Source organism: Anguilla anguilla, chromosome 5 (genome assembly GCF_013347855.1).
Source record: "Anguilla anguilla isolate fAngAng1 chromosome 5, fAngAng1.pri, whole genome shotgun sequence".
NCBI classification, from domain to species: Eukaryota; Metazoa; Chordata; class Actinopteri; order Anguilliformes; family Anguillidae; genus Anguilla; species Anguilla anguilla.
In genome coordinates this window covers 27,103,864-27,125,462 of record NC_049205.1, presented here as the reverse complement: position 1 = coordinate 27,125,462, position 21,599 = coordinate 27,103,864, and the positions used below count along the sequence as shown (strand labels likewise).

At 37.9% G+C, this 21,599-nt stretch overlaps 1 protein-coding gene across 1 annotated transcript in view; it reads right to left on the bottom strand.

Moving 5' to 3' along the window:
* Nucleotides 1-21,599, bottom strand: part of psmc3 (proteasome 26S subunit, ATPase 3) — a 77,686-nt gene that overhangs the window by 39,614 nt on the left and 16,473 nt on the right. Inside the window, exons 6-8 of the mRNA XM_035418649.1 lie at nt 14,773-14,910; nt 8,586-8,729; nt 7,930-8,078 (exon numbers count right to left, since the gene is read on the bottom strand). Of these exons, the coding sequence (XP_035274540.1) occupies nt 7,930-8,078; nt 8,586-8,729; nt 14,773-14,910 (431 nt within the window). The remainder of the gene's footprint in view (nt 1-7,929; nt 8,079-8,585; nt 8,730-14,772; nt 14,911-21,599) is intronic.

Genomic DNA, 21,599 nt, shown 5'->3' with positions numbered 1-21,599 from the left:
TTGCTTGTGGTCAAATACCACTGCTCTTTTTTTAAACAACAAATGAGAGGAAAATACATTTTAGTGACATGCTGTAAATAGGGACAGGCTATTCTCGTTACCCATATCATTTGTGTGCATTTACAGGCTATACAGTGAAATGTACATATATAAATGGTTGTTCAACTTCGTGGTCAGACTGAAACTTAATAGTCAAGATCATTTTGAGCAGTCTATAGGCTATAGGCTAATGTCATTCATGTTAGTTTTACTTAGGATATAGGTATAAATGTAATGCCTCATAAATGTAACACGGTAACTTTTTGTACACTGCTGCTACAATAGCCATTTCAGTCCTGTACAAAGGTCAAAGAAATCAACTTGAACAATGATTGTAAAATGGTAGTAAATCACTGATCATGTCTTTTTGTTTACTTAAGCACAACTGACCCCACCTATGGGCATAAGCGACCCCAAGGAGCAGTTGTTCCTATGAATATATTTTCTTTGAAGTGAAAGTTTCATGTTAACGATTGAATAAAATCATTACCAAAATTTAACACAGTATCAAGTTTTTAACCCTCTGGGGTCGAGAGCTCCGCCGGCGAGCTCGGCACGATTAAATGAACTTTCGTTTCTATTTGGATGATTAACTTCACGAGTTGTTATCATACAGACGCAACAAAAACATTGACAGAAACCTTATAATCTCGACTTTCCAATGCGCCCATTGACACATGATATGAATTGTTTTAAAAGTTCTAAATTTGATTAATTAAACCATGTATGCTTTGTTAATCCTTACTCATTACTATGTGAATTTCGCTCATCAGGAAGTCCGCCCAAATCGCATTCACATGTTAACGACATTGTAACTAATCTCCATAGAAGGAGAGTAGGGGAGGGGCGATGCGAGATCCATGTGAGAAATGCCAAGCCTGCGAAAGCAGGACAGAATGTCAAAGTGTAGCCTAATTCACTTCTTTTGAGGTAAACATTTCGTTTAATTTTGGAAAATGGTCCGTCCAGAAGCCGACATTGATGAAGAGCGGTGTCATTTCGAACAGCGAACTGATCCAGCTGAGGATCAACTTCATGAGTAAGTATATTTCTTATGATCATACTGGTAAATATGTGACGGGTGCTGGACAAAAGGTCCGCAAGTAGCAAATCTTGAAATCGCGCTAGGAGGCAAAAAAGGTTTTTAAAATTTTTTTTTACTGTTTTCCTTTTTTTCATATTACGGAAGTTAAAGTGTTGAAGAAGTCACTCAATAGAATAAACAACATTTTTAGGGTCACTAAATACTTATAATTTGTCAGCAAAGTCGGCTTGTTTTAGTGATTCTTACAGCTGGGTTTTGGAGGCGTGATGGGGGTGCAGTTTAATTAGCATGTTTGATTTCGTTGGCTATTGTCACTTTGTTTCGGTCAAGCCACCGCCCATAAATAAAGCCGTGTGGTAGTAGCCTGTTTGTTTACTGCGTGAGGTTGCTAAAATGCCGGACGCTCAATCAGTAGGTGAGAGTATAAGCTTTCTAACGATGTATAACATGTCTAATTTTGCTTTTGGAATAGCGTTTTATAGGTTAGCGTAACTGAACATTTTCTTACCATGGCATTCGCTCTATATGGTAGCATTAAAAGACGTTGCACCTAACGAAACGTTGTCAACGATTTTTCGTAATTCCTTGGAAAATACCATTATTATTGAAGACTTCTGGGCATAGCTAAGCCATATGTTTGCTGACAGACCTATCTGACATCGTTTTCTGGAGCAAAACAGAGCGGATATAACTGTCATTGATTTACTGTCTCTGTCTCCATCTACTGAACATAGATAAGATTTCATCATTGCTATGTAAGTATTACTGCTCAAAATATTTCGATTATTACGATATTTTAGAAATTGAGTGTCTTTAAATAGGTTAGTGGTATTATGTAATGTGGATATTTCACACTGTAATGTAAGCGTTAGTTAGTAGTGTAATGGTTTTTGTGACGCATACAACAGTGATGAGGAGAGTGTTGAAACATTGCCAAAACGTGGTGGACGGAGTGTACAGAGTATAGAAATAGGCTACATACAAGGGTTAATTATTACACATTTAGGTACTGTGCAGCATTGTGTGACTATATGTTTGCATTATGTTTAAATTATATCTATGTTTCATCTTAAACCTTCATAGGGGGCTCATATGCTTTACAATGGACAAAAAGCATTATATTCCTTTTTGGAGAGATTTTGGATTTGTTTCTGGACCCTTAGCTATTTTAGACCAGTGTTAATCATTTAGACATTGTGGGTAGATTTGGAGATGCTGGGTACACTGCTTAGTTTTTGCTTCATAGATCTTTAGTAGTTCTACATATCCACCGATTTTATTAACTTGTGGTCAAGAAGTTTTTGATCCAGGACATATATACTTTAACCCGCAATCTCCCAGTATTTCATTGCGAACTAAAAAAGGAGCAAATTCATTTTAGATTTTTTGCCTTGACCATTGCATTTGTGGCACTTTATTTCTTACAAAATTATGAATATAAAGTAATCTAAGCTAGTATTATAAATGGTACAAATGTATTGCTTCGTTTAAGACATTTTTCTAGTCTCTGTGGTATTCACATCTGGAGTTATAAAGCTTTAAATAGGGTAACCCCTAAATGGGCAAGGATTTACAGTTACTCTAGTGGGGGAGTGGTTGGGGTGGAGTTAACTAGCTATTGTTCCCACCCATTATCTCCCTGTGAGAAGTGTGAAAAGTTCAAGATCTTTCAAGGGGATTTTCTCTGCTACTTGATTTTAGGAGTACCAACATTCAAATAAGCATATCTTTTTCAACTATTTTCATATTTCAATGTATGACACATCATTTGAAAGCTTATAATCTGCACTTTCGTAATCTGTAAAAAACTGAAAAATGACCTTGCCCTACTTGCGGACCAAAACACCAGCACCTGTCACATATGTGTACTGTATTGCAACGTATCTCTGTGTTTGTAGGAATATCCAGCAATATGCGCGTTTGTAAATTCCCACATTACAAACGATTCAAACTATTGCATCTCAGAATTATAGGCTAGGCTCTCTGCGTCTGGTTGTGTGTTAGACGTATCAGGTAGACTGTATTTTTTTCGATCATATTGGTAATAAATATCCCATGCCTGGCGTGTAGTGGCGTGGCTAGGATTCTAAAACTGATGTCCTCGCACAATCGATATTAGCATACTGTAAGTAAATTCGGGAAATAGCAATATAATAACCACTTAGCTAAACAGACCTAGCCTACTTCAGATTGAGGCATTGTTATTGATGAGTTGCATGTAGTTGATCTGGAATATCAATGTTTATTTAGTTTAGCTAATGTTGATAGCTTGCATTATTTGTAAACGTGTGCTGTATTACATTCTCTGTGTGTTTGTAGGAATATTCACTAATATGCGCGCTTGTAAATTCCCACACTACGAACGATTCTAACCATTGCTTCTCAAAATTATAGGCTACCTCTCTGCGTTTGGTTGTGTTTGTTTGGTTCTTTGTCTGTATATGATGTAACCATGTCACATTTCCTAAGTTTTGTTTTCATTAGTTAGTGGTTTGCCCCTTTTTTGTAAAGCACATTTAATTTTCACCTGTTGAAGGAAATGTGCTATATAAATAAAGTTTGATTTGATGTCACATTTCCTAACAATTTTGTTTTTATCATATTTACAGAGATGCTGATCAGGAAACACGGCCTAGTTCACCACTAGCTAAGAGGCGACGCAATCATTGCAAGAGTACACCATCTCATCTCATCTTCCATGCGTATAGTTTGCTTCAATAAATGTTCTGAAAATCAAAAGATGTCTTTGTTTCTGTCTTCTAAATGGCTCACTGAGTCTTTGTCTTAGTGGTGGGGAGGCATGCGGCCTCGAATAGCCTACTTAGCTGGCAAGTCCTCCTACCCAATGCATATTCATTACAGAAAGGCCATTTGCCCTCCCATTCTCACCTGGTGTTGAAAAATAGTAGTCACGACACTAACCTTTAGCAATTTATTTTATATTTCTCATTGGATTTGCTAAAATATTTTGTCATCTTTTGATACCCAAGACCTTGATGAACACATTTCAGTGACCAAAAATCTTAGTTACAAATGTTTAGTGTGTTTTATTACAACATTCCCGTGCATGTTCAAAAGTACTGTTTACAGTTTGTGTGTTTTTAGAGCAATTTGCAATCTACATTATGACCTACTTACTGCTGCCATATTATTGTAGCAGGGTTTGTGCTGAAAACAGAGATATGAAACACTTTGGAATCACTGCGTATAAAGTTGATGAAATTTACACAAATGTCAGAGCATGGCACAATCACCACAGTGTGCCTCATTTTACGCTCAGACCCCAGAGGGTTAATTTGAAAATGCTGTAATTGAGTAAGCAACTCAAAGAAATCACGGAAACAACGATAGAGACCCGGCTACACTGACGATTATCCTAAAGTAGGCCTATCCCATCCGATATCAGCCTAATATTAGCTGGGGCTTTATTCTTCTGAAATACAAATGATATCTCCAAATCACATAGCTACACACCTCTAAAGTTGGTGAGTCACCCAGAAATGCAACGCAGCGTGACATCAACTACAATTTTTCAATGTAGATTGACCGATGTCCTTATGAGGAAAAGTTACACTCTGTTGCCCCATAATGTCAGTAGTATCTCCCCCTGGCCGGCAGACCTTCTGCTGTAAAGACTAATACGTTAAATGAAACCCATAACCACATAACTGGTAAGAGAGTACACATGCACGGAAAAAAAGATTTAAACTCATTACATCAACTGTTTATAATGCCAATGTTCAAATAGCTTAACCCCTTCGCGCAAGCCCCTAGTGGTCGGCATGCCGGCGTGCCCAGATTACTGAACTCAGACATTCAGTGCTACTGCAACCAAAGTACGAGTTAAAAACAGAAACGCGTTGTTTTAGTTTCGTAAGCAGACGATACAGTACAACTATGCCGAATACGGAGTTTTGCAGCGCCACCATTGTCAATCTGGTCGTTCATTTAAAACACCCCCCCCTCTTCCTGCAGTCTCATCTACAACTACACTCCCCACCCATGACATAACGGACAATATTGGCATTCATAAAAATATTCTTTCACCACTAAAAAATCGTATTCTGTCATAGCAACAAGATAAACCCGACAATAGCCCTAAGATATGCCAATACAGCAGTGAAAACGCTGCTCACTGAATAACAAAATCAATTACGCATTCACTCGGGTAGCAGTAAAACAAAGACGCTGCCAACGAAACGTTGTCAAATATTTTTTGGAATTTCTTGGAAAATACTATTATTATTGAGGACTTCTGAGCACAGCTAAGCCATATGTTTGCTGATAGCTAGCTGACATCGTTTTCTGGTGTAAGACAGGAGCAGATATAACTATATCATTGATTTCCTTTCTCTGTCTCCATCTACTGAAAACAGATAAGATTTCATCATTACTATGTTGTATTACTGCTCAAAATACTTCGGTTATATATCTTATTTTTGAAATTGAGTGTTGTTAAATAGGTGGTATTATATAATGTGGATATTTCACACTGTAATGTAAGCGTTAGTTAGTAGTGTAATAGTTTTTGTGAAGCACGCAACAGTGATGACGTGAGAGTTGGGGCACTGCCAAAACGTGGTGGACGGTTGAAAATTGTTTCCATGTCGTCCCATCCCCATACAAGAAAACATACGAGAGTACAGAGTATAGAAATACATACAAGAGTTAATTATTACACATTTAGGTACTGTACCTGCATTGTGTGACAATATTTTTGCATTATTTTTTAACCTGACAGCAATGTGCCATCTTGAAACTTCATAAGGGGCTCATTTATATGCTTTATAATGGACAAAAAGCATTTTATTTATTTTTGGAGAGATTTTGGATATGTTTCTGGACCCCTAGATATTTTAGATCACTGTATTGATGGAAAGCTTGTAATTCCTACTTGAAAATGATGCAACAGTGAGTTTCTTGAGACAAAACAGTTGATTTGCAGTGAAATACGTGAATATGTTGTGATTCACAGCAATGCATAATTTAGACATTTTGGATAGATTTGGAAACGCTGGGTACACTGCTTAGCTTTTGCTTCATAAATCTATAGTAGTTCTACATATCCACTCTTATATTTTATGAACTTGTGGTCAAGAAGTTTTTGATCCAGCACATGTATAGTTTAACCTGCTGTATATATGCAATCTCTCAGTATTTCATTGCAAACTAAAAAAGTGCAAATTCGTTTTTTGTCTAGACAATTGCATTTGTGGCACTTTATTTGTTCCAAAATTATGAATATAAACTAATTTGCGTTAGTATTGTAAATTGTGCAAATGTCCTGCTTCATTTAAGCCATTATTCAAGTCTCTGTGGTGTTCACATCTGGAGTTATAAGGCTTTAAATAGGGTACCCCCTAAATGGGAAAGGATTGGCAAGATTTGGCATGTGCGCAAAGGGGTTAAAGCATACAATTTTGAAAAATGTTACTAAAATGAATTTTTGATCCAAAAGGATAATTTATAATTAAATGCTATTAAAAGTCAAAAGTATACTTTCTTGGACCTTTTGGATAGTGAACAAAGATAAGCATAGTTTTGAAGTTATCATCCCAAAACGCTAGAACTTCCAAAACCCTAGTGTGGAAATGGATAGAACCAATTTAACTGGTTAAGCATTTCATGCCAATATCAGGCCTGCAGGTTATTTGTCAAAAACACCACTGATGGTCCACTTGCGAAGAGGCCAGTGCCAATCTCCTTTTCATCCACTTAAATCACTACATTCCACCGTGTTCTAATTGCCCCAACGATGAAGTGAAAGTGCGCCCAACAGCTTCCATTTTCAACCCAAGCTGAAAGGAAGACAGCCACAATAAAGACAAGTTGCATTTTTTCTTTCGCATTCAAATAGAAATTTTCACATTCCAATGTCAATATTTTTTTTCTTTTACAATTCAAAGAGCATTTGAATATTGAACCATCATTTTACAGCCCTAACTGCCATTGATAGTTCTTTGGTGCTCATGTTAAAAGGCAACAGAAAAAAACTCAAAATGGAAATTACCTACCTAGAATCAACTCTAGAACTTTTGTTAGCTTTCTTGGGTATGAACTAATGATGCAACAACACACAGCTGGTCAAGAAACAGCTAAGCAGCCAAATGTCCAATTTTTGTTCCCCAAAATTGTCCTACATGGTTCACCTGATATGGATGTAAATACCTGGAAATTAAAGCTTACCCCCGCATTTGAACCCATATACCGAATATTCATATCCAATCCAATGAGCTTGAGTAGAGCCAACACAACAAAAATTGTGTGAGTGTCCAAATACTTATGCACTATATGTAGACTTATTCCATCCAGTTCCCTCTCCATTGGTAAAGTCCTAAGGCAATTCTGAATTGCCACTTGGGACTCCTAGCCACAGCTGGCCCAAGGGCAAAAGTACTTTAGGTGGACAACCCATTTGGGAGAATGTTATGGGGTATGTTAACTGATGCGCCCAGTAACAACATCACTACTACTTCACATTATACAATTTAATTTAATGACGATTAAGAATAATTAATTTTTCCCAATATTGTGTGTGCATTGTTCCACATAAAATTACAATTTTTTGTCCAATGTATTCTCCTCATTTCATGGCTAAGCATTAATTATACGTCAATTAAAATTGTCAGATGAAAATACAAGAGGTTTTTATAATCCAGAGCTGCATTAATTCAAATGGCAGTGCCACAAAACATTTTGCTTACAGGACAAACTGATCAACCACTAGTGGTTAGAGGTTTATGTTTTTGGAGTATACAGCATGACCTTTTCCCCCAAACTACATAAACCTTTCGTAGCTGTGCACATTGAAAGCGGCTAAAATCATACACTGACTGCCCACTTACCGTTTAGTTCCAATAGCATCAAGCTCATCAATGAAGATAATTGAGGGGGCCTTCTCTTTGGCCAGAGCAAAGGCATCACGGACCAATTTAGCCCCATCACCAATAAACATCTGGACAAGCTGTGGGCCAGCGAGCTTCAGGAAGGTGGCCTGGGATAGCAAGGACAAAAGGATGTTACTGAAATATGAGAGCAACAGCAAAAGGCATGTGGGCTTAAGCCTAATGCCTTCTTTTAAATCAGCTGGTACAGAATGTAATTTAATACAGGCATGCCCAAGGTTGTCACTTAAGATTTTAATTCCTGCACTTTAGTAAATGATATGCAGTTGATATTTAATTTATAATACCCATTCCTAACTTTTCAAAAAAAAAAAAAAAAATTATAAAAGGTCCTAAATATACCAAAATAAAAAGCAACATGAGTGTGGTATTCACAAATAACTATGAAAACACAAAATATGTTGCCAGTAAATAAGTCATCATCAGAAAGCTGGCGTGGCCTGTTTGATAAAAACAAATTAGGGTTTCCATTGTATGATCTAGAGGTTTTGTGTCCCATTAATTAAACAAAATGTGACAAAGGAAAAACTGTACAGAGAAACAGTGCCATTGGTCTGAACAGCACAGTTGTAGAAACAGAAACAAATGGACTTTACCTTGGTCTGGGCAGCACAAGCTCTTGCCAGCAATGTCTTCCCTGTGCCTGGGGGTCCATACATCAGCACCCCCTTTGGCGGCTGGATGCCCAGGTTCTCAAATTTTTCCTTATGATTCATTGGCAGAACAATGGCTTCAACCAGCTGCAAAGCAGAAAACCCAGTTAACGCACAACTTTAAATCACCGGCTGCAAGGCAAAGAGAACCCAGCTACTGCACAACCTTACATCAGCTGCTGCAAGGCAAAGAGAACCCAGTTACGGCACAACCTTAAATCAGTGGCTGCAAGACACAGAACCCAGTTACTGCACAACCTCACATCAGCGGCTGCAAGGCAAAGAGAACCCAGTTACTGCACAACCTTACATCAGCGGCTGCAAGGTAAAGAGAACCCAGTTACGGCACAACCTTAAATCAGTGGCTGCAAGACACAGAACCCAGTTACTGCAAAACCTTAAATCAGGGGCAAAAAGGACAAGTATAAAAGATATATACTCCCATTTAAAAAGTAATCAAGAATACTCTATATTGCAATTCAATTTTATTTGTCGGCCTTGATGTTTACCATAAGCACAAAAAGATTTCAAGTTCCTGCAAGACGTTTTGCAGGTTGGCCATATGCAGCAGCTAGCACTGTTTTTTGGCAGTTTCTTACCTTACAGTGAAAAAATTCTCAATTTGACATTACAGTGCAAAGTAAATGACCTAAAAGCAAGCTACCACTACCCTCTCGAAGAACTACCCATCGTCGCTTTTGCCCCTGCTTGGAAACCCATTACACGTTTCAGTAATCACACCGTTCCAAGTTCATCAAGCTCATTTACATAGCTGTCGACTGCAGTTAATGGCTTCCTTCTAGCTTAGCTTAGCTATTCTACTGCGCACTGACCTATGAACCGTGTAAGAACTAAAATGTAAACTGTATTCTCAAAACAGCGCTTTTTCCACGGTAGTTAATAGTTCATTCTCAATGTAATGGTTGCCAAGTAATTTGCAGCTAGCAACAGCAATTAATTTATAATAAATTAGCTATCTTTGTTAGCTAGCTATGTCAGTTAGTTCACGCATAGCACCGTAGCAGCAATGGGAATAATATCGGTTAACACTTGGTTACCACAATTTTCTGTGTCAATCAAGTATCTACTTTTCGGGTCATTTCAAAATAATAGCTAAAAGAAAGATTTATTTGAGCTTTTATGTACTATATCACATGTTCAGTGGGTCAAAAGTTTACATACACTTTGTATTTTGTGCCATTGCCTTTTAATTGCTTAACCACTTAGCGTAATCCCCCTAGTGGTCGACAGGCCGGCATGCCTAGATTGCTCAACTCAGACATTCATTACTCCTGCAAGCAAAGTAGCAGTTGAAAAGAGAAACTCTGTTCTAGTTTCATTAGTAGACAACACACAACGAACATGTCGAATACTGAGTTTTGCAGCGACACCATTGTCGCGCTGGTCATTCATTTAACAAGAACCCCCTCCTTGCAGTCTCATCTGCAACTACACCCCCCACCCATGGCACACTGGACAATAGTGTCTATCTGGGCATTCACAGAAATATTCTTTCACCACTATAAAATCATATTCCGTCATAGCAACAAGACAAATCCAACAATAGCCCTAAGATATGCCAATGCAGCAGTGAAAACGCTGCTCACTGAATAACAAAATAAACGAGACAAAGTTTTAAAAAATTATACCATGTCAATCTACAGTCAATATCTGGGACTAAATATGGAATAAATACACATCCTGGTTTTCCATGTAGAGATGTCCCTTTTGAGACTGAGTGGTCATATATTGTCTTGGACAATTCATTTGTGAAATATATGCGCATTTGTGATGCTTGGGTACCTTCCAAAATAGCTGTGCCTACCACACATGTCGTTTACGGCGTTGTCGCCCTTTTTAGTACAGACTGGCTTGATTGACAATTTATTTATTCAGTAGATGAGAGTATAAGCTTTCTAACGATGTATAACATGTCTAATTTTGCTTTTGGAATAGCGTTTTATAGGTCAGCGTAACCTAAAATTTTCTTATCATCGCATTCACTCTGTGGTAGCAGTAAAAGACGCTGTTATCGTTACTCTGGTTTTATTAGTTTTTTAATGAACTGACAGTTTGAAGACAATAGTAGAGCGCGCCAGGTTACAGTTGGCTAACCACGATGTACTGTATGTCTTGCGATTTCAGGTGAGCGACGACGTCTAAATTTGCACAAGTGATATTGCATTAGTACAATGGATGTATAAGAATGCTAGGATGTCAATGATGCTAGTAGAGTGTGTGTATGAGATTGCTAAATGTTAGGAAATACAAGTACATGCTTATATCATGTAGTCGCTAGCTAACTGGCTAGTTAGCCCACTGTAGCAGCTAGTTAACTGGCTAGTTAGCCCTACTGTAGCAAGCTAGAAGCTAGAAATGTCCGTTCGTAATCAGTAATATGTGCTTACGTGTGAATGTCTAGTAAATGTGTGTTTAGTTATGGTGAGAATAATGTGTTGATCCGAATCTGAGAATTGCAAACTTTATTTTATTGAGAATGTATGACAATAGATAATAGATCGCTGTGGACAGAGCAGCTGTGATGATGGCAAGATTGTGTTGTGTGGCGCAGCAGCAGTGAACTTTGTGTAGAGGAGCAGCTCTGTGTGTGGCTGGCCTATCACAAGTACGGATATTGACACATTTTACTCGGATGGTACTCGTGCTCGTAAATAGTACATTATCCCTACCGGATACTCGTTTCATCAGAGTATTCGGTTCAACCTTAGTGTTTATATCTTATTTTGCATGACAGTGCCACGAATAGGACATCCTCACAGGCCAAGTGCTAGGGATGAGGGGAAATTAGCGTGCGCATGCAGGTGAACACAGCGTTCGGGCTCATCTAATTGCAAACTGTCACGATTCTTAGCTGCTGGAGTAAATTTTCCTTGTGGGTTATTCTCGGTCGGAAGATGTGGGTGGTTGCAAAAGGATTGCTTTCTTCTCATTCGTCGGGAGTGGTGAAATTGCCTTTTTGAATGGCGGCTTCTCGCTCCTTCTTCGTCACAAACCTTGACTTTGATTGTAATCTTGATTAAATATATTCGTATTTAAACTATTTCTATTGCTTGCTGGACATTAAGACTCTCATAATTTGGGGGTTTTGGGGTATTTTATAAATGTATATTTTGGTGTTAATTTAACGTCGGCTTGTGTGTAGACTAAAGTTGAATGTGCGTCCATTGAGACGTGATTAATTGATTAGCCTGCTTCAGTACACTGTGGGGCTATATTATCATCTCCGATTGTTTCGTTATACATATTATTGTTATATTGTCAAAAAAGGAAGTGTATGATTTTCAGTTTGTGGCTTTAATTAGTAGCCTCTGCCCAGTCTTCCAGCACCGTCAGTAGGCTAGCCCGGTACTACCAACTTGTACCTAATAAAGTGGCCGGTGAGTGTATATAATTATACCGACATCCAAGTAGATTGTATGCCTATACAAATCAGCTACCTATCACCTGGTAGTGCGATTCCTAAGTCCCGTAACATCCCCCTCCCCTCGCTCCCCTCGCTTTTTTTTCCCTTCAGATCCACACTGATCTCATATATGGCCTCTCTGGAGTCCAGTTGACGGAAATCCGTCGTAGCGACGGAGAACTTTAATCCCTGGGTCTTTAATAGGTCGAATTAACTGTATTAAAATGAATATACTACTCCTCTACCTGTTCCAAATGCTACCTACCGTTGTACCAAAATATTTCTTTAAACAATTGAATTCAAGCATGTCAAGGTTCATATGGAGGAAAAAACCATCAGGAAGGGGGCCTAAAACTTCCTAACTATCAAACCTTCTACTGGGCAGCACAATCTCGGGCAGTTTGGGTATGGCAAGCAGATGTACAACAGCCAGTACAACTATTTGGTTGCAAACAGAACGGCATGATCTCAACTCTATGTCTCTAGCTTCAGTCCCATATGTACCTTTCTTCAAACAACTACAAACACTGACAACGAACCCATTCATAAAACACACTTACAAAATATGGTCTGAAGTAAAAAGTGGAAGTATTCAACCCATCTATGACCTTACTCTGTTACACACAAACCCTCTCTTGCCTAAGGCTATAAGAGACGGGCTTACTCAAGTATGGTTTAGGAAGGGCATCAAGACATTTGGGGATCTATACAAGGAAGGGGTCTTAGAATCATTTAAAGAACTTACTGCTAAGTATGGCCTTGACGGGAGACAAATTCCTGCAACTCAGACACTATATTTTAACAGAACAAGGGGGTAAACTTTACCGATCACAAAACAACCATTAAATAATATGCTGAGTAGCAAAAAATAAATTAAAGGGTTTGTATCTTACACCTACGCTGGCATTAATCATCTACTAGAAAAGGAGGGGCATAAGGTGAGGGGAAAATGGGAGGGTGACCTAGATCACAACTTTGATGAAGATTTTTTTTAATAATAAACACACATTGACTCAGTTCAATCTGATACATAGAGTCTACTACACCCCGGAAAGACTGCACAGTATAAACCAAACAATCTCTCAATACTGTCCAAGGTGTAAATCTGAAGTTGACTCCCTTATTCATATGTTCTGGTCTTGTTCACAATTATCTAGCTACTGGGAAAACATATTAAGAAGCATGTCCACGATAACTAAAATAAACATCCCACCTGAACCAAGGCTAGCTCTATTAGGGGATACATCGATATTGCCAGTGCAGGGTAACAAAATAAGATTTATAAGAATAGCTTTGGCAACAGCTAATAAATGCATAGCCCTTAAATGGAAGGATGAGCACCCACCACCGCCCTCTCTCTGGCTCAGCGAACTAACTTCTTGTATTCCCAATGAGAGAATAATGTACAATTTGAGGCAGAGGCCTAATGTATTTGAGGGAATATGGCATAACTTGATTGACTTTGTGGAAGCAGCTGACCTAGATGATTGAGGAGTCATGCCTAGACAAGAAGTGGTTGCAGTTCAATCCAATTTTAATGGTCGCTCTTTTTTCCAGAACTGTTGTTACATTTATTTCTAAGTTTATTAACTTTCTTTGTATTCCTGTGTGCATCTTTTAATATTTTTTTTTTATATATATAATTTTTAGGTCTATTTTTCTGGAGGGTCCTGTTAATATGCCCTGTGGTACTTAGTACATATCTCTGTATTCATTTCTGTATACGTCTTTTTATTTGTTTTGGTGGTTATCATCTTGCGTTGTTTATGTACCAGTAATGGGAAATGGGGGGGGGGGGGGGTGGGGGGGGGGGGGGGCATGGGTTGAATTATGTGTTCAAATTGCATCACTGTCTATTTTGTGAAAAAATTCAATAAATAAAAAGTTCAAAAGAAAGAGTCTGTGGTCATTGCGGTTATTTCTGGAGGGAACCCTGAAAAGTAGCAAGGTCTCGGTGCTGTATCGGTATGGGGCATGCCGCCCCGCCAAGGCGTAACTTGGAGGGATGGCATACCTGCAATCGCAATTATTGAACACACTGTACAATAAATGGCATTCATTTTGACCAGGCATTCCTCTTGAAATCTTACTGCCACACACCTAGCAGTTTTAGGGTCCAAACACACACACAGAACTCAGGATATCTGCACCCCAGGCACTCACCTATACACAAATGTATCTATGTACGTTACACAAGCCAGAGGCTTGGGTAAAAGCACCAGTGCAAGTTAACTACACATCAGCAAAGACTTCATTAATTTCAGTTTGCCAGACTTTTAAGTCCATTCATACAACCAACATTAGGCATCAAGTAATTTCCCCCCACCCTAATTAACTTGCATGACGACACAGCATCATTGGTGGGGGACAACATGTTTTTATATAAAAAGGAGAGTTGACAGTCCGCACTGCTTGTTTTCTTTTTTTTTTTTTTTTTGCTTGATTCAAACAAGGAGAAATAAGAGATGGTGAGAGACAGAAAGGATTGAAACATGGAAGATGTGGTGAAAGGGATCAAGCCACACTCATCTATCTGGGAGACTTGTATATGGCTCGAGTTAGCCACCCTATAGACTGTGTCACATGTCTTGCCAGTAGCATACTTTTTAGCAACAGCACCTAGATTTTGTAATGGACCAATACATTTTGGATATCGCATAACAGAATGCAATGAATATTTTGTCTGTGTGTGCTTCAGTATCTCACCTCCTGAATCTGTTTGTCCAAGCCCCCAATGTCGCTGTATTGCTCAGTGGGACGTTCATCCACCTCCATGGCCTTTACCCGGGAGTCATACTCTGTGGGCAGAGTCTCCAGGATTAGGTAAGAGTCCTTGTTCACCCCCTGAGGACACAAATAAACCAAAAAAAACAAAAATGACACAGAAAGAATATAACTATAAACATTTTAAGTGGGCATTTTGTGCATACAGGGTATGCCTGCCATACGCAGATCCATTATCCTTTGTTTCACACATACACTGTGAATTTTTAAGTGTTAAGGACACTCCTACACTCAAGAGGAAGCAACCTAGTGTTTAAGAATAATTACATGTTGTTTTATGCAAAACATAATTGTATTTACAATGAAGATTATAGTAAGAAAATATGCTGTGAAACAGCTGGGTGTGTGGGCGTGTGCGCACGTGTCTGGAATAGTGTACTGTATCATAAGGTATAGCACGGACCCCTAGTACTGGGAAGGTATGAATGCAAAAATTACAGGTAGGCAGGGCAAACCACCAAGAGTGTTACAACTTTTCAGAATTCCTCACAGAAATATCTATAACCACACACTCTCAAAGCATAAAAATATTAAATTGTTTACACTCTGACCTCACATAGGCACATGGAACGCAGACAGAACTTAACACAGCCACACAATAAAGCTCCAAGGTTATTTTTTCCTTATATTCATTATCTCTTTCACCCCTTTGCGCACATGCCAAATCTGCTCAATCGTAGCCTATTTAGGAGGTACCTTATATAAAGCTTTGAAACTCCAGATGTGAGCATCACTGAGACTTGAGAAATGGCTTAAATGAAGCAAGACATTTGTACCATTTACAACACCAACTAACTTAGGTTTAGTGCCTTCGAAAAATATTCAGACCCCTTCACTTTTTTCCCACATTTAGTTACATTAGAGCCTGATTATAAAATGGATTAAATTCATTTTTATTCTCATCAGTCTACACACAATACCCCATATTGACAAAGCGAAAACAGGTTTTTGGAAATATTTGCAAATTTACTACATATAAAGAACTGAAATATCACATTAACATAAGTATTCAGACCGTTTACTTTGTTGAGGCACCTTTGGGAGCGATTACAGCCTCGAGTCTTCTTGGGTATGATGCTACAAGCTCAGTACACACCTGTATTTGGGGTATTTCGCCCATTCTTCTCTGCAGATCCTCTCAAGCTCTGTCAGGTTGGATAGGGAGCTTTGTTGCACAAATATTTTCAGTTCTCTCAAGAGATGTTCGATCAAGTTCAAGTCCGGGCTCTGGCTGGCCCACTCAAGGACTTGTCCCGAAGCCACTCCTGCATTGTCTTGGCTGTGTGCCAGTTGTCCTGTTGGAAGGTAAACCTTCAATCTTGGTTTCATTAGACCAGAGAATCTTGTTTCTCATGGTCTGAGAATACTTTAGATGCCTTCTGGCAAACTGCAAGCAGGCTGTCATGTGCCGTTTACTGAGGAGTGGTTTCCGTCTGGCCACTCTACCATAAACACCTAATTGGTGGAGAGCTGCAAAGATGGTTGTCCGTCTGGAAGGTTCTCCCATCTCCACAGAGGAACTCTGGAGCTCTGTCAGGGTGGCCAACGGGTTATTGGTCTCCTCCCTGACTAAGTCCCTTCTCCCCTGATTGCTCAGTTTGGCCGGGCAGCCAGCTCTAAGAAGAGTCCTGGTGGTTCCAAACTTCTTCCGTTCTTCCAATGATGTGCTTCAGCACCTTCAATGCTGTAGAAATTTTTTAGTACCTTTCCCCAGATCTGTACCTCGACACAATACAGTCTTGGAGGTCGATGGACAATTCCTTCGATTTCAGGCTTGGTTTTTGCCCTGACATGCACTGTCAACTGTGGGACCTTATATAGACAAGTGTGTGCCTTTCCAAATCATGTTCAATCTATTACATTTACCACAGGTGGACTCCAAACAAGTTGTAGAAACATATCAAGTATGATCAATGGAAACAGGATGCACCCGAGCTCAATTATTTTGAGTGTCATAGCAAAGGGTGTGAATACTTATGTAAATGTGATATTTCAGTTTTTTATTGTTAATAAATTTGCAAAAATTTCTAAAAACCTGTTTTTGAGTAGTCATTATGGGGTATTGTGTGTAGATTGTTAAGAACAAAAATGAATTCAATCAATATTAGAATAAGGCTGTAATGTAACAAAATGAGGAAAAAGTTAAGTGGTATGAATACTTTCCAAAGGCACTGCATATTCATAATCTTGAAAGAAATAATGTGCCACAAATGCAATTGACTAGGCAAAAAATCTCAAATGAATTTGCTCTCTTTTAGTTTGCAATGAAATACTGAGAGATCCCATACATAAAACAGGTTAAACTCCTGGATTTAAAAAAAATCCTTGACCACAAGTGCGTAAAATCTATGGTTGGCTATGCAAAACTACTAAATCTATCTATGAAGCAAAAAGAAAACTGTACCCAGTACCTCCAAATCTATCCAAAATCTCTAAATTATGCATTGCTGTAAATCACAACTTAATTGTGTATTTTACTACAAGTCAAGTGGAAATTACACTTTCCATCAGTACAATGGTCTAAAATATCTAGAGGTCCAGAAAAATATCCAAAATCTCTTCAAAAATGAATAAAATGCTTTTTCCTATTATAACGCATATAAATGTGTCCCTTATTAAGGTTTAAGATTAAACACTGATATCAGATTATAAAATAATGCAAAAACATTATCACACAATGTGGTACAGTACCTAAATGAGTAATCATTAACTCTCGTATGATTTTCTGAACTCTACAGTAAGCAATGTTTTCTTCTATGTGGATGGGACGACAATATTCAACCGTTCACCATGTTTTGGAGATGTCCCAACTCACGTCACATCCGGTGCATTAAATACAAAACCTGTTGAACTGCCGACTGAGCTATCAACAAATGCTTACGTTATAGTGTGAAATATCCTCATTATAAAATACTACTAATCAATTTAATCCCTTAGCGCACATGCCAAATCTTGCCAATCCTTGCCCATTTAGGGGGTACCCTATTTAAAGCTTTATAACTCCAGATGTGAACACCAGAGAGACTTGGAAAATGGCTTAAATGAAGCAAGACATTTGTACCATTTACAATACTAACGCAGATTAGTTTATATTTATAATTTTGGAACAAATAAAGTGCCACAAATGCAATTGTCTAGACAAAAAATCTAAAATGAATTTGCTCTTTTTTAGTTTGCTATGAAATACTGAGAGAATGCATATATACAGGAGGTTAAACTATACATGTGCTGGATCATAAACTTCTTGACCACAAGTACATAAAATCTAAAATCTGCAGAACTACTACAGATTTATGAAGCAAAAACTAAGCATTGTACCCAGCATCTCCAAATCTATCCAAAAAGTCTAAATTATGTATTGCTGTAAATCACAACACGTATCATGTATTTCACTACATATCAACTGTTGTGACTCAAGAAACTCACTGTTGCATAATTTTTAAGTGGGAATTACAAGCTTTCCATCAGTACAGTGGTCTAAAATATCTCCAGAAATGTATCCAAAATCTCTTCAAAAATGAATAAAATGTTTTGTCCATTATAAAGCATATAAATGTGCCCCTGATGAAGGTTTAAGATGAAACATTGCTATCAGATTAAAAAATAATGCAAAAAATATAGGGCTGTCAAAGTTAACACGATAACGCGCTAACGCAAATTCGTTTTAATGCCACAAATTTTTTTAACGTACGTTAACGCACATTCTGTTATGATGAACGTTTGCCCGACCCTTATGCTGCGTTCAAGACAACTCAGAAATAGTAAAAAACGAGGTCCGACTTGTGAAAAAAGCAACTGAACGGTCGTAGACCTCGGAATTATAGGTTGGCAATTCGAGCATCATATCTGAGCTCCGACTTTTCCAACTTCCTGATTGGTGATGTCACATTAAGATAAATGGCGGCATTTGTAGTTCGTGGTCAGAAAGAAAAATGGTATATTTAGGCTTTTCATGCATTTTCATTTGGGTGTGTGATTATATGATATGCGTTAGTATCATTTATGTTTCCCATTCATTATAGCAATATGTGAAATTTAAAAGTTACGATATCCATCAGCAACTTTTTTCGCTCGCCAGCTTAGCTAGAAAACATTATTTTGCTCAGAAATAAATGCTACAAATGATATAACGAAATACCTGACAGTGATAGCATATTTACATTTCAGTACTACTGCAGCCTAACTAGTTTTGCGGTTTCGCTCTATTTAATCATTTAATACACTCCTTAACAATAAAATAAAGCAGCGTTTTCTGTGGGAATCCATGTTTTCAAAAAACAGTGTGAACGCAGTTTTTTATTGTCTGGACATATGGTTCAGAAGAAGGGAGCTGCCCTGTCGTCCGACAATGTAAACAGGCTTGAATGTTAAAGCAACTGGTCCGGTGCAAATAAATAGAATAGTAGCCTAACTGTTGTATCCAAAGAAATGGAAGTATAGCCTAAGAGCAATATCCTAGTTTGAGTCCTAGTTCGGTATTATACTCCCTTTTCCACTGTTTCCTCCTCACTTTATTTATTGTTTGTTTTATTTTGTATCATCCTGTTTTGATCCCACATAGTAGAAGGGGATGTTTTTGTGAGCTTTTTTCCCTGTGTGAGGTTGGACACAATTGCGTTGTGTGATTTGCTTTAGAAGTGCGAGGGATCCAGGAAATTATCTTTGAGTAATGGAAAATTTAGCTGACCACCTGTTGTACAATGTGTCTGTTGTTGCGATGCATTGAGGTCCATCATTTTGTGTTAATGCTTAAAAAAACAGGATGTTTTAGTGAACCTAAGCATAAGCATAAAGTTGGACACACTACATTGTGTGAGTACTCATATTACTAAGTAATGTTAAATTTAGCAGGTCAATATGCCCATCTGTTGTTGCCTGTTGGGCTTGGGTTTGCCATGTTATGATTTGAGCATATTTTGTTATGCTAAATGCAGTACTTTTGAAGGTTTCTGGACAATATTTGTCATTGTTTTGGGTTGTTAATTGATTTCCTATAATATAGACATTTGCATAAAGTAAGCATATTTGTCCACTCCCATGTTGATAAGAGTATTAAACACTTGAAAAATATCACTTTAAGGTACATTTTGAACAGATAAAAAATGTGCGATTAATTTGCGATTAATCGTGATTAACTGTGGACAATCATGCGATTAATCAAGGTTAAATATTTTAATCGATTGACAGCCCTAAAAAAATATTGTCACAATGCGGTACAGTATCTAAATGTGTAATAATTAACTCTTGTATGTATTTCTATACTCTGTACTCTCGTATGTTTTCTTGTATAGGGATGGGACGACAAAAACAATTTTCAACCGTCCACCACGTTTTGGAAATGTTCCAACTCTCACGTCATCACTGTTGCATGCTTCACAAAAACTATGACACTACTAACACTTATATTACAGTGTGAAATATCAATATTATGTAATACCACTAACCTATTTAAAGACACTCAATTTCAAAAATAACGTATAACCGAAGTATTTTGAGCAGTAATACTTACATAGCAATGATGAAATCGTATCTATGTTCAGTAGATGGAGACAAAGACAGTAAATCAATGATACTGTTCTATTAATTTCTGTTTTGTTCCAGAAAACGATGTCAGCTAGGTCTATCAGCAAACATATGGCTTAGCTATGCCCAGAAGTCCTCAATAATAATAGTATTTTCCAAATAATTTGCAAAAATCGTTTACCACGTTTCGTTAGGTGCAGGGTCTTTTACTGCTACCATAGAGTGGATGCGTAAGTGAATGCGATGATAAGAACATTTTCGGTTACGCTGACATAAAAAACGCTATTCCAAAAGCAAAATTAGACATGTTATACATCGTTAGAAAGCTTATACTCTCACCTACTGAATAAATGAATTGTCAATCAAGCCAGACTGTACTAAAAAGGGCGACAACGCCGTAAGCAACACGTGTGGTATTGCGCACAGCTATTTTGTAAGGTACCCAGGCATGACAAATGCGCGTATATTTCACAAACAATTTCATAAATAACATATAACAGAAATATTTTGAGCAGTAACACTCACAAATCGACCAAGAAATCTTATGTGTTCAGTAGATAAGAGACAGAAAATCAATGCTGCCGTTCTCCTCTTCTGACTTAGACTCAGCTGATACTCTTTTCTGGCCTATCAGCAAACATATGCCTTAGTCATGCGCAGAAGTCCTCAAGAATAACATTTTTCAAGAAATGACAAAACTCATCAATAACGTTTTGCCGGGTGCAGTGTCTTTTACTGGTGCCTCAGAGTGAATGCGTAAGGGGATGATGATGATTCACAACTTTCGGTAACGCTGGTTTATAAAACGCTATTCCAAAAGTAAAATTAGACATATTGTACATCGTTATAAAGCTTGTACGACCATCTACTGGATAAATTATTATTCTCAATCAAGCCAGGTTGTACTGAAAAGGGCGACAACACCGTAAAGGACCTGCATGGTATTACGTACAGCTATTTTTGAAGATACCCAGGCGTCAAATGAACATATATTTAAAAAACGAATTGCTGGAGATATTAAATGACCACTGAACCATGAAAGGGACATCTTTACATGTAAAACTAATGGTAAAATTTTATATTTATTTCATATTTAGTCACAGATATTGATAGTAGAATTCCGTAATACAGTTGAGGCCAAATTTTACATACACCTAGGCTAAAGACATTCAAACTCAATTTTTCACAACTCCACACATTTCATGTTACCAAACATTTCCTGTGTT